Below are 14,716 nucleotides of genomic sequence, written 5' to 3' on the forward strand. Positions count from 1 at the left end.
ACCCTACCTACACTATCCTCCTTGACGATACAAGCAATAGGTGCAGGCACGTATCATGATGTTGCGGGCTTCTGTGCAAGGATTACTCGAACCAACCGAAATGATGTGGTAAAGTCGAAGTAAAACTCATAGGTTATTTCTTGATTTGTTTTTATTGAAAAGCTTTGTTCTCATATCCATTTTTTTTGCCAACACTTACAGGTTGAGGATTATGAGTTAACCTATGCAGGTTGTAGCTTTAAAGCTATTCTAAACAGACAATGTATGCATTAGGTTTTGATTGGAAATATGCCAATGAATGACTAACACTCACTATGGAAGGATTTTAGAAAAAACTGGTTATGACTAAGAGGGGATCATCTGACCCACTGACTTCTCGACCACCGCTATCTGTCGTTAGTAGACCCTATGCTCGTACTTTTAAAGCAAGGGAGAGTGCACTACTTAATGCGTTGCTCTATGTCAATGATATTTGTGGATACAAAATCGGTGACCTACACTTCACCGAGTACATAATACGACGTAGTCAAACTTGGAGGTGATCTACTTGCGCTTGTATGAACTTTGGTGTGTAAATTGAACATCTAGCTAGCTAGTTTGTATTGACTTGGTTTAAATTATTATATGTATGAACTTGATGAATGGGGATGATCATTGTAATATATAAGCTCTTATTTCATTAGTTTCATTCTTATTTATGGACGACGTACAATAGTATAGCATATAACATATAATGCGTGTACAAAAACTATTTGAAATGAAAAGAAATTGAATGCAAAGAATCTATAAAAGAAAAAAAAGAAAAGAAAAAAGTGATATTTAGTCCCGTTGGTTATACCAACCAGGACTAGAGGTGCCCACCCTCGGGCATCGGCCTAGACCGGGACTAAATGGCTTCATTCAATCCCGGTTGTGAGGCCCGGGACTAAAGAACAGACCTTTAGTTCCGGATTGGCAATCCCGGTTGGGAAACCGGGACTAGAGGGGGTCCTGCACTAGTGCTATATCTCTTATAAACTCAATCAGCACTACAAATTCTATCTTAACATGCAATTGTTGACACAAGGATGGCACATAGAGTAAACCGCAAGTGCACAACTGTCAAGATAGCTTTTACTCGGGAGTATTCCAATTCATCGATTTTCACGGGAAACATGAACAAAGAACTAAGTTCGTCATGGAATGACACAAGGGTATATGATAGATTGGGTAGAGAGGACTGCTACAATTATGAAACTAGTTAGGTAAGATATAGATACAAAGGTTGTTCACTTCGGGTCACTAAGCCGCTTAGCAACAGAAAAGGGTGATATGTATGTCCCTAGATCAAGTAAATATGTATCCATCCCATGAGCCATAACTATATTTTCGATGATATAGTGATCATGAAAATGTTTTCTTAACAAATTACATACACCATGGCAATAAATTATGTAAGTGGATGCTTTTGATAATTTTTTTTTCTGTGTACACACTAGAACTTTGTTTGGCATGTGAGCTGAAGAAGCCAGTAGCCACTATGTCTTCAGACGCTACGTTTGAACTGGCAAAGAGATCCCACGCGTGCAACGTGGGTCTATAAACATTTGATCATGAGACCTGATTGGTTAATGGAAGATGCGAGGTGCAACTATCCGCGCACGACTTTTTATTTCAAAACACGTACGGAGTAGTAAGTAGAGTTTGAGACTTTGAGTACAACTCATAATTGAGTGGCCAAAATAGTCAGGAAGCTCATAAATGTATGATTGTACTTGCTATATGTAAACTAGCTGTACATCAAGTGTTTCTCTTTAACAATTATCTTAAATAAACTATAAAGCTCCTTTAATTTTTGAGATGATACAAGCAATGGAAAAGAATGGAAGTAGCATATCATAAAAAAAGATGTATCCTACTGGTTCTAATTAAAAATAATTTAGCTATCAATTCAGCAGACTCTAATTATCTACTAACATTCATTTGATAATAAAACCTCTAAATGGATAGATGTATCTCTTTCATTCGGAAAAAAACTTAAAACAACTCCTTAAAACTACATTTAAATTACCCACAATCATTTCGAGAGATAAGCTAAAGCTGTCACGTAAATTTTACATCTAAATTACTCGTCATTGTGATTATGAGGTAATCTAAAATTACAGGTGATTCTGCATTTAAATTATCCATATTTATGTCCCTAGATGAAGTGAACATGTATACATTTTTGCACGGTTTAGTAATCATGAAAATGTTTCATTAACAAATTACATACACTGTGACAATATATTATGTAAGTGGTTGCTTTCGATAAATTCTATGTATGGCCTAGAAATTTGTTCGGCATGTCAATTTGATGTGTTTTGAACAAGGTAGTATTTTGCTTTGTGGGAGAGAACAACGCACTGTTGTCCATTTTTTTCAATTACACAGTACAACACAAATACTTATAACGCGCACACATTCACTCATACGAACGCGTCAAAAGTAAACATTACCCCATGAGCATCACTACTACAGAAATCATTTTTGCTGGCACGTTTTTTTTTTCACAGGCGGTTCACAATTTCATGACGCCAGTACAAAAAATAGGGTGGGCCCAGCAAGAGAACCGCCTGTGTAAAACAATTTACACAGGCGGCTCTCCTATCTCTACCGCCTGTGTAAGTACGTGTATTTACACAGGCGGTTTACAATGACAACCGCCTGTGTAAATACCATTTACACAGGCGGCTGACATTATAAACCGCCTGTGTAAATACCATTTACACAGGCGGTAGAGATAGGAGAGCCGCCTGTGTAAATTGTTTTACACAGGCGGTCCTCCTTACCAACCGCCTATGTTAATGCTGCTATAAATTCCCTTCGTCCACCTCCAGACAAGAACAGTTACTCGCGTTCTGTGTGCACAGTGGCGGACAGAGAAGTGGCGATTCCAAGGGGGGAGGTTTTGAACTTCATTTCTTTGGTGAGAAACTTCCAAAAGGTTAGTTAGTGTCGTTGCCGCCATTTTTTTAGTGATTCTTTGGTTCAATTCTTGTATTGGAGGTGCTCTAAATCTAGGGTTAGGGTTAGCGTCGTTGCTGCCATTTTTGCTTATACTTAGGGTTTGTTAATCAAGATGCCATCTCCGTTTAATTAATTCTTATAATTATAAAAATGAGTTTAAATAATTATTTAAATTTTTTATTTTGTAAATTCTATAAGAGGTAGGTTTTCATATCTATTTAATTGATGGAGGATAGAATCTTAGTTATGAGGGGTTATTTTCGTTTTGTTTTTAGAGTGACATACAATATTTTCCTAACTAATTACAGATAAATATGGAGAGGTCATTATGGATGTACAACTTATCAAGATTAGACCCATCTTATGTAGTGGAGGTCCAAAAATTTATTGATGCCGTGAAGATACATGCTCAGAGAACAAAGGCGAAGCACATATGTTGTCCATGCGCAGACTGTAAAAATATTGTGGTATTTGACAATGTGGAAGCAATCACTTCTCATCTGGTTTGCAGAGGATTTGTGGAGGACTACTTGATTTGGACAAAACATGGTGAGGGTAGTTCTACACCTTATATGCGGACAACTGACAACACTGCAAGTAACATAAATGTGGAGGGTCCAATGCCATATCTCAATGAATGTGATGCTATGCCAGATATCAATGAAACCCATCATGCTATGCCAGATGTCAATCAAACTCATAATTCTACGTCCGATGTTAATGAAACTCAGCATGTTAACACTGATGCCATTGAAGATGCAGATTTCTTAGAGGCAATAATGAACCGTTGTGCGGATCCATCAATATTCTTCATGAAGCGAATGGAAGCCTTGAAGAAGGCAGCAGAAGAGCCTTTGTACGACGAGTCGAAAGGTTGTACCAAAGAGTGGTCGACACTACGGGCTGTTCTTCAGTTTTTGACGATTAAGGCTAGATATGGTTGGTCCGATGCTAGTTTCAATGATTTATTGCGTGTACTTGGAGACCTTCTTCCTAAGGAGAACAAAGTGTCTGCTAACACGTACTATGCAAAGAAGCTAGTCAGTCCACTTACGATGGGTGTTGAGAAGATCCACGCATGTAGAAATCATTGTATTCTATATCGGGGTGATCAGTATAAAGACTTAGACAGTTGTCCAAACTGTGGTGCTAGTAGGTACAAGACGAATAAAGATTATCGAGAGGAAGAGAATGCAGCCTCTGTTTCTTCAGGGAGGAAGCGAAAGAAGACGCAAACAAAGACTCAACAAGACAAACGTTCAAAGCCCACTAGCAATATCGAAGTGGACTATTATGCATTGAGAAGAATTCCTGCATTGGTGATATGGTATCTCCCTGTGGTTGATCGTTTGAGGTGTTTGTTTGCAAACCCTGATGATGCGGAACTTATGACCTGGCATGCTTCTGATGAAAGGAAAGATGATGGAAAGTTACGACATCCAGCCGATGTAAAGCAATGGCAAGAATTCGATAAGAAATATCCAGACTTTGCCGAGGATCCACGAAATGTAAGGTTTGCTCTGAGTACTGATGGAATGAATCCATTTGCTGAGAGGAGCAGCACGCACAGCACATGGCTAGTGATCATGACAATATACAACCTTCCTTCATGGTTGTGTCAAAAAAGAAAATATCTTTTGCTAACCATTCTTATTTCTGGACCTACACAACCTGGAGTTGATATGGATGTATTTCTAGAGCCCTTAATGCAAGAGATGCAAATACTATGGGAAGTGGGTGTGAAAATGATCGATGCGTTCCGCAAAGAGACATTCACACTGAGAGCAATTATTATTGTCACAATTAATGATTATCCTGCTCTCTTCTCATTATCAGGCCAGTTCAAGGGAAAGGTTGGTTGTGTAGAGTGCATAGATGGAACATGGCACATGTCTCTTCCTCCATCTAACAAGATAGTGTACATGAGGCATAGGAGGTGGCTACCGGCAGGCCATAAGTACCGCTTACAAAAGATGAATAAGTACTTTGACAATATGGATGAATCAAAATCTACTACTCCATCAGGTTATAGTAAAGGGCACAGAGTGTATAAGATAGTTGAGAATGTCAAGTTTGTGTTTGGAAAAAAGACCAAAGATGGGAAACCAAGAAAGGTTGTGAAGGCAAATGAGGGGGACACATTCAAGAAGAAGTCTATTTTCTTTAAGTACTTATCGTACTGGAAAGACTTAGACGTACGACATGCGATCGATGGTATGCATGTTCAGAAGAATGTGTTTGATAGCGTAGTTGGAACTTTGCTAGACATAAAGAGCAAGACAAAGGAAGGTCTCAATTCATGTTTGGACATGCAACATTTAAAGATCAGAAAAGAACTTCACCCTGTACTCCTAGAGAATGGGAAGTACCATCTACTAGCAGCAAGCTATAACCTGAACAGAGAGGAGAAACATGCAATGTGTGTGTGGTTGAAGAATTTAAAAGTTCCATCTGGTTTCTGCTCCAACATAAGGAGTCTTGTTTCGATGAAAGACCTTACACTCACCAACTACAACTCACATGATTGTCATGTAATGCTGACCACTTTTCTGCCTATTGCCATCAGGGCTATAAATCCAGTGTTCTTAAAGATGGCAATCACACGGTTGTGCTACTTCTTCAATAAGATATCTGAGAAGGTAATTATCCGTGATGAGTTAGAGTCCCTACAGAAATTTGCTGCAGAGACATTGAGCCAGTTGGAGATGTGCTTTCCCCCATCATTCTTTGATATCATGGTACACCTTATTGTTCATTTGGTGCCTCAAATTGAGGCATTGGGCCCCATGTATTTCCATGAAATGTGGACGTATGAGCGTTTCATGTCAATATTGAATGGCTATATGTCAAATCGTGCTCATCCAGAGGGTTCCATGATAGAGGCATACACTACAGAAGAGCCATTGAGTCTGGAGGACCATTATGTAATAATCTCCTAAAAGACCAGGTATCAATTGGTTTGCCTCCGTTGCAACATGAGGGAAGGCTTGGTGGACAAGGGAGGATGGGATGGAAATCATTCATCCCGCCAGATTACAACATAGTCCTAGAGGTACATTACAGCATACTACAACAACTCATAATAATGGACCCATTCACCAAGCAGCACATGAAAGAGCTTCATGAGGAGAATCCAGGATGCACAAATGATTGGGTACACAAGGAACACAAGCGTCGGTTCACCGCATGGCTAAAGAATTTGGACATGACAGATGAATCAGAAACCATCAAGATTTTAGCATCTGGACCATCAAGCCAGGTCATATCATGGCAGAGCTATGACATTAGTGGCTTCACATTTTCCACCAGTTTTAGGGACACCAAGCGCATGGCACAGAATAGTGGCGTTCAATGTGAGGCTGTAGATGATACAACTGGTGAAGAAACTACATACTTTGGATTCATTGATGACATATGGGAGGTTGAATATGGTCCACGCCTGTAGATTCCAGTGTTCCGATGTCGATGGGTTCAAGATAAACATGTCACTGTGAATAACTATGGCCAAAGAGTTCTTGATCTAAGTAAAGTAGGTTACAAAGATGATCCGTGGATCCTTGCTAACCGTGCTGCACAGGTGTTCTATGTGGAACAAATTCTATCTACGAATGAAAAGAAAAGTACCCAAAAGCCAAAGCACGTAGCAATCCCTGGAAAGCAACAAATTGTAGGAGTTGATCGTGTAATGGATTTAGAGGATGTTAAACAGTTCAGCGAGATGTCTCTTTTTACAAACTTTGAAGAAAAGATAAAAAATGTGGAGAAAAGTATCCCGCAAACCTCTTTGCCCTGGGTGCGCCATGATGGACAAGGAAGGACTGTAGCACGCTAGATTGTTTATCATGTAACTAATGTATCACTTATCATTTGTACCTAATGCTACTCTTTCTTATTAAGCAAGATGTTTACATTTCACCTTGTTGTATACCTTTGGACTATGATATTATTTTCTAACTTAATTAAACAAATCTTAATTAAAACCTCTTTCCCCTTCTTGTATACCTTTGGATTCTATATTATTTACTAACCCTAGGTACATGAAATATTAACTAACCCTAATTAACAAACCTTTAATTAAAAACTTAATTAATTCACGAACCCTAGGTACATGAAATAATAACTAACCCTATTAAACAAGCCTTTAATTACTAACTAAATTAATCCACTAAGTACATGAAATAATAAATAACCCTAATTAACAAACCATTATTTACTAACTAAATTAATCCACAAACCCTAATTAAGTACATGAAATAATAACTAACCCTAATTAACATACCATTAATTACTAACTAAACTAATTCACAAACCCTAAATAAAGGGAATAAATAACCTTTAATTACTTACTAAATTAACTAACAAACCTATTATTAATAAACACTAACTAAATTAACTAACTAAATTAACTAATTACTAACTAACTAAATTAGTATAGACGGGCCCAGCAGGCCCAGCAGGCAAGGCGGGCCCAGCAGGCAACGCTGGCCCTAAATAAAGGGAATAAATAACCTGAATTCCTGTGGAAAATGAAAAAAACATTAGTACAGACGGCTGTTGATGAGGGCCGCCTGTACTAATGTATTAGTATAGGTGGCCCTCATTAACAGCCGCCTGTACTAATATATTAGTACAGGCGGCGGTCAATGACGCTTGCATGTGAAAAGATTTTTACAGGCGGTGGTCAATATGGCCCGCCTGTACTAATGTGCTCCAATATAAGTTCCTGCGTGTGGCCCGCGAAAATTTCTAAGTCCCGGAGGCGCGAGTTCAGAAATTGGACGCCGTCAGGCTACCGAAATCCGCCGCCGCTCCTCCACCGCTCGCCGGACCGCCACCGCCGTGAGCTGCCGCCGCCACGCCGCAGAGGGACCTCCACTCCGCCGGCACGCCTCCACGCCGCCGCCGAGGGACCTTTGCTCCGCCGCAGCGAGCCGCCGCCGCCAGCAGCTGCCGCGCCGCGCCGGGAATCCGCCTACGCGCCGCCGCCGCGACCTCACCGGAACGTCGAGAGGTAGGCCGTGCACACCTGCCACCGCCGAGCTCCGCTCCGAGGCGGCTCCGATCGGTGCGGCGGCGGCTGCCATGTGCGCCGCCGCGCGCGCGCCCCTCCGAGCGCCGGCGGCGTTGCCTGCTGGGCCTGGCAGGCCCTTGCTGGGCCTACTGGGCCTGGCAGGCCGCCTTGCCTTTTTTAATTAATTAGTAATGTTTTATTAGTGTTTGTTAGGTAATTTTGTTAGTAATTAGCTAATTTAGTTAGTACTTTAGTTAGTTAGTAATTTAGTTAGTTAGTAATTAGTTAATTTAGTTAGTTAATTTAGTTAGGGTTTGTTTGCAAAATTTAGGAATGTTTTTTGTTATGGTTTTTATTAATAGTTAGTAATATTTTTTGTTAGGGTTTATTTAGTAATTAGTTAATTTAGTTAGTTAATTTAGTTAGTGTTTATTAATAATAGGTTTGTTAGTTAATTTAGTAAGTAATTAACGGTTATTTATTCCCTTTATTTAGGGTTTGTGAATTAGTTTAGTTAGTAATTAATGGTATGTACTATGTTTTTTGTTACGGTTTTTTTCCATAATTTAGCTATGTTTTTTCCATGTTAATACTTATATTTCATGCAGATGAGTACTCCATCAAATGCTTAGCAGGCCGATGCCCAGATAGGTACACCGGGATCTGACTCCTCTGGATCCGAACCTTATAGGAGCCCGAGCGTATCACCACGTGAATCTCCTAGAGCTAAGAAGGCCCGTCTTGAGTTGGAACGTGACCCTAATTACGAGCCTGAAGATGAGCCAAATGATGATGAGGTATATATGCTCGTAGATTGTCTATACGAGAGAATAATGCATGTGTATGTATGTACCTAACAATTGAATTGACAGGAGGTGTTCTCTCAAGTTGTTGCCGAAATGGACGTAGAGTCACAAGATGTTCATAAGGACACGGTGCCTCAAACGACCGGGACATCCTCCGAGCGAAGAAGTACAAAGAAAAAGAGTGATCGGGCATGAGGAGATAGAGGAAGGAATAGATTTCCAGAAGAAGTTTATAGGATTACAGAGATTAGCCCGAGCGGAGAGCCCTTAGCACCTCTAGAGGCACTACCCAAATTTAGGGCCGCCATTGGATGGTTAGTAAAGGAAGAATTTGATATCACCTGGAGTGATTGGAGTATGGTGCCTGAAGGAAAGAGGAAGAATTGTTGGACTCGATTGTGCACTAAGTTTATTTTCCCAGAGGGAACAGAAGGTTTGGTCAAGGGTCATGTCATGAAGTAGTTAGCAATATCATTCTGGGGCTATAGGCACGATATGAATAAAAAGTGGCTGTAGAAGGGGCGGGACCCAACGAAGCGGTACCCTATCACAGCAGAACAGTGGGCATGTTTTAGTGTCATAAAAAACTCCGACGACTCCAAGGCTAAGAGCCAAGCCGCCTCAAGACTTGCGAAGAAGAACAAGTACCACCACCACCTCGGCACTGGCGGTTACAAGACCAAGATTCCTAAATGGAGGGCAGCAGACGAAGCAAAGAGGAGAGAGGGCAAGTTGGCATTGACAGATATAGTGCCAGAACGAAGTGCGAATTGGCTTTGCGCTCGGAAGGCAAACACTGAGAGCGATGAGATATCCTGTCCCGATGAGATCAAGCCAGTTGCCGAGAAGGTTTTGGAAGCAACAAACCTAGAAAAGACAGGTGCCTTCAAGTCACAGAGGGAGAGGGACAGCCTTTCCCATGCTCTAGGTAACAAAATTATATTTTCCATTTTGTTCGAGTAAAATAGAAATCGACACTGACATTAAATATCATGTTGTAGGTAACCCCGAGCATCCAGGTCGTGTACGGGGCGTCTCATCCAGAACCACCTAGAAAGAAGGGTTTGGTGAAGAGTGGAAAGGCATGTATAAGAAAAGAGAACGACATAAGGAGCACATGAAGGATTTTTTTGAGCAGCAGGCTGCCAAAAAATTTAGGGATTTGATGGAAGACTTCGTTAAAAACCCTGATCCTGAAGTGATGAAGCGGTTGGCGGGAGCAGTGTCTGCTCAACAGATGTCATCACAAGCTCCTTCATATATGCAGCATGTCCCAGCTCAACCCTTGGGTAGCCAGGAGATGGCCACACAATCTATGCCCTTTCCAAGCAGTATAGCGTCAACATCAAATCAGGACCATTATCCAGTTGACGATATTGATAAACCTTGGCCTTGCTCATTGTTAATTGGATATGGCCTTAGGAATCAGCATACAAAGCAAGTGGCCACAGGCAATGCCATCCCTGGACGTAGGTTCCATGGTGTCGAGATGCAAGATGCATACTGCAGGGTGGAAGTTTTGACGGTCGAGAGTGGATATGAAGACGACTTCATTGACATCCTGACCTCTGAGGGTATAGAGAAGCTTGGACAAGCAATCAAGAACTTCATACAATGGCCGAGATGGTACGTAAGGTTGATTGATCCACCAACGGCACCCTCTCCACCAGTGCATCAAGCATCCCAAGAGGCCGAAACAAGTCAACAGCCAGCATCGCCAATGCATGCCCCAGCATCCCCGTATATTTATGAGCCACCGTCGTCATCCCCAATACATGATATGTCATTCTCGCTGGATGAGCTCGAGGGGCTAGCCAAGAACATGCCTGAGCAGCAGACTCCGCTAGCCAAGAAGGACACAACACCAGAGAAGGAGGTAGAGCAAACTCCCCCGCCACCACCAAAGTAGAATGAAGATGAGCAAACTCCCCCGCCACCACCAAAGCATAAGGAAGCAGAGCAAACTCCCCCACAAGCACCGGCCTCCAAGAAGGCAAAGAAATTTCCAATTCCAAAATTGGTTTCTCCCTATGAGCCAAAAAAGGGGAAAGCAGCAGGCACAGTTCTATTTCTGAAAGGGCTTGGAAAGCAGCGGACGGCACGAGTCGTTGAGCTCGAATCGTCACAGAATAAGGAAGCCGCCGGCCAAGCAACTGAAGCCGTGCCACCAACAAAGGAAGCCCCAAGTGGCGATGTACATGTCGAACCGCCATCAAATACACCATTGACCCTTAAGGATATAAGAAAGCCAACGGTTGATGATTATGTCAATGTCCCCAGTAACTATGTGTCCGGAAGGCCTATGCTGCAATGGACGGTGCTTGAAAAGGGTCCATGGACGATAAAAAGGTTTCATGACTGGTACATGAGAGCAGTGAATGCTGGCCTGCATGCAGTTAGTGTTGACATACCAGCAGACGTGTTTGCTACTGGCAAGGATAAAAGCGGGGCATTTGTTACCTTTGAGGACATGCACCTGCTGTTGAACTATAGGAAACTTGACGTCCAACTCATTACAATCTGGTGCCTGTAAGTATCACTCATGCACACACATTGTTATTATTAAATTTGGAATGTGATAAACTCTAATATGTGGATGTTGTATGTAGTTTGCAAGACCACGAGCAGAGATCGTTAACTACAGGATCGATGGTCGGTTACCTGAGTCCAATCAGGTTACAAGAAAATATGCACAAATTTGTACTTACAAATGAAGATAGAGCAAAGATAGAGAAGGACAAAACACCAGAACAAGTTGCAGAAGCTGTAAAGGAATTGCAACGAAAATACGAGGACAAATATGCCCTCTATCTCGGTAGAGCAATGCTGAGATATAAGTACAGGGATTTTATATTGGCACCCTACAACTTTGGGTAAGCGTGACCTCGTATACGTACTTCAAATTATCGTGTTAACCCTAAGTACATGTGTCGCTCACTCGTTTATTCATGTAGTGACCATTGGATTGTTTTTTATATTTATCCATTCGAAGGGAAGGTGCTTGTCCTAGACTCCTTACATTATCCTCCTCAGTCGTATCAAACATTCCTGATTCATTTAGAAAGGTGAGCCAACATGCAACCACATCCGTACTTATATGAATTAGAGTTTCTAAATAACTATAGTGTTTTATATTCGATATCTACAGGGCATGGCGGTTTTATAAGAAGCAAAAAGGACCGGTCGACGCCGCCCGCTCAGATCCTAGTGTGCCATTGACGATACAACACCATTATCCGGTAAGTTGTCCGAACACATATCATCATATAAATAATACACAAGGCATGACAATTTTAGTTTAATCTTTTGCTCATTAATTACATAGTGCCACAAGCAACCACCTGGATCGGTCTACTGTGGATACTATGTGTGTGAGTTCATAAGGCAGCGGGGACGATACGTCAGGGACAAAAATATGGTAAAAAATATCTATGTATGAAGTTTTCTCATTAAAGTTGGAAATATTAATATTGGACATGTGTCAATGATGCTTTTAAACTTTGTTTCCAGCCGAGAAGCAAAGGAAAGGACGTGCCATTCACTCCAAAAACTATGGAAGATATAGTAGCAGACTTGTGCGGTTTTATTATGAGAGAAATAATTCCAAGTACCAGATCATATTTTTATGAAGCCGATGATTTAGCAAGTGAAAGATTTAGAGCGCTGACAGACCTAGCAGGTCTAAACTTGAAACGAAATGACATGTAAACACCAAATGGTTGAACTCATAACATGAAATGACGTGTATTATATGTAATTTTATGCTTGATGTTTGATTTCATGTGTACACATCTGTAATATTTATATGTGTTGTATATATGATGCAATTTTATGGTTCATGTTTGCATATCTTTTATATATATATATATATATGTGTGTGTGACAAATATAGTACAGTGTGGAGGCAAATATTAAAATTTGAAATAAAAAAAATAATTACACAGGCGGCACACAGAGTGAGCCGCCTGTGAAAAATGGGTTTTCACAGGCGGCTGACAAAGTGAGCCGCCTGTGTAAATAACTATTTACACAGGCGGCTGACAAAGTGAGCCGCCTGTGAAAACCCTTTTTTCACAGGCGGCGCCGATTAGTACTGACCCCTAGTACAGGCGGTGGACTTGGCCGCCTGTATAAATGCCTCTACCACCGCCTGTGAAAACGTTTTCTGTACCAGTGCATATTTGAAGACTGGGTCGACAAATTCTCGAGATTAACAAAATCACCATAGACATCTCGCCGTTGACGAGAACGTCGCCTACCATTTAAAGCGTAACACGAAAATTCGCTCTCACAATGCAAGGAGTCGAACCCAGAGCCTGAGATGCTACTGAGGCTCTGCTCCTCCACGTGCTTCGTTCGATGGGATCTCCGCACGTCGCCGTGGTGTGCTTCCCCTTCAGCTCCGACGCCACGAAGCTCTTGATGGTCGCGCGCGCCCTTGCCAACGCCGCCCCCTCCGTGGCAGTCTCATTCCCGTCAACCGCTGCCTCCCTCGCGCAGCTATGCGGCGCCGTACCCGGGAACCTGCGCTTCGTGGAGGTTCCGACGGGAGGAGGGGACAACCATAAGTTGCCGGCATGGCGCCGGATGGAGTTGTTCGTGGAGGCCGCAGAGGCCCTCGGGCTCAAGCAGGCGCTAGATGCGTCGCAGTTATACTTTGCGCCTTACAGTATGTCAGTACTCAGGTATTAGGCTTTGTAAAATAAGATGCACACTACAAGGCATGCCAGCCTTGCGTGATCTTGGTGCATATGCAGAGAAATCTTTATTTAATATATATTCTTGAGAATGTGTCACAAACACAAAGTACACCAATGTATTGAGATCACGCGAAGGAGAGACCTGATCCATGGAGCCTCTCTTCCATGGCTGTGTCTAGACGACGTGCCATCTCTGGTGTCATGTGATTTGCCCAGTCTCCCGCCTCCCCTCTCCTGAAGTAGGAGTTGTTGACGAAGGCACCTTCACGGACGCCTTGCAGGGAGAGGAGGATGATCCTGAGCCAATCCGGTTCACCTCTAGATCTTTCAGCTTCTCGACGCTGCACAACCTCACCACGTCCCTGGCGACCCCTGCTTCCACCTCTGCCAGCGAGAACGGCCGTCCAAGAAACCGCACCAGCTTCATGACGTTGCTGACTGGGTCGCGCATCATTTCTTCGTATCTCAAGAACAGCACCGTCTCTGGGCTTGCCTTGCTAGCACAGGATCAACAATCACAAGCAATATCACACGGTGGCTAAGCCTAAAGATCAAGATTTGCGCAAGAACACGATGAACTGACGACAAACACCCTCGGCAACCGCCAGGGAGACAGTGCCCTTTTTTACTCTGGATAACAAGGAGTACAGACACGATTACAAAGGTTCTGAGGCGCTAACACACACCTCTTACATCCGACTACTTATACCAGTAGCTTACACACGCTCTTACTGAATGAAAAATGACTAGATACAAGATACAAGTTGGCTAAAACGCAACTGCTGCTCTCAGCGCACGATGTGGGTGCGGTCACCCGGCTCCAGCCTTGTCAACTGTTCCCGCCAACACTTGAATTCAAACTTGCTGCTGCTTCCGCTTCACCAGCTTCACTGCAGCTCCAGCTTCATCAGTGAAAATCAAGATTACTCCAACAATCTCCCCCTTAAGCTTGATGCTCACTGAGCTCTCGAACACCCAACAGGTGCCTCATGACACCAAGCTTCACTGCCGGCAAAGGCTTTGTCAGTGCATCTGGTTTCTGTTCAGTGGTACAAACTCTCTTCACCAGAATTTGCCCACGCTCAACACATTCTCTGATGAAATGATACTTAATATCAATGTGGTTGCTACGGCCATGAAACACAGGGTTGTTCATCAAAGCAATGGCTGAGTTGTTGTCCACAAACAGTGTCACTATCCTTGGCTGTGTT

General features: G+C 42.4%; 1 protein-coding gene and 1 long non-coding RNA gene across 2 annotated transcripts; both read left to right on the forward strand.

Moving 5' to 3' along the window:
* The first annotated feature begins 3,560 nt into the window (after nt 1-3,560).
* LOC136495705 (uncharacterized) lies at nt 3,561-6,433 on the forward strand. The gene is made up of 3 exons (XM_066491564.1): nt 3,561-5,155; nt 5,555-5,627; nt 5,936-6,433. Exons 1-3 carry the CDS (start codon nt 3,561-3,563, stop codon nt 6,431-6,433), a joined length of 2,166 nt encoding a protein of 721 aa, XP_066347661.1.
* A 5,576-nt stretch (nt 6,434-12,009) lies between these two features.
* On the forward strand, nt 12,010-12,364 carry LOC136498578 (uncharacterized). The gene is made up of 3 exons (XR_010769660.1): nt 12,010-12,044; nt 12,131-12,223; nt 12,316-12,364. It is a non-coding gene; the product is annotated as an uncharacterized lncRNA (long non-coding RNA).
* Nucleotides 12,365-14,716: the final 2,352 nt, after the last annotated feature.

The sequence above is a fragment of the Miscanthus floridulus genome, chromosome 12 (genome assembly GCF_019320115.1).
Source record: "Miscanthus floridulus cultivar M001 chromosome 12, ASM1932011v1, whole genome shotgun sequence".
NCBI classification, from domain to species: Eukaryota; Viridiplantae; Streptophyta; class Magnoliopsida; order Poales; family Poaceae; genus Miscanthus; species Miscanthus floridulus.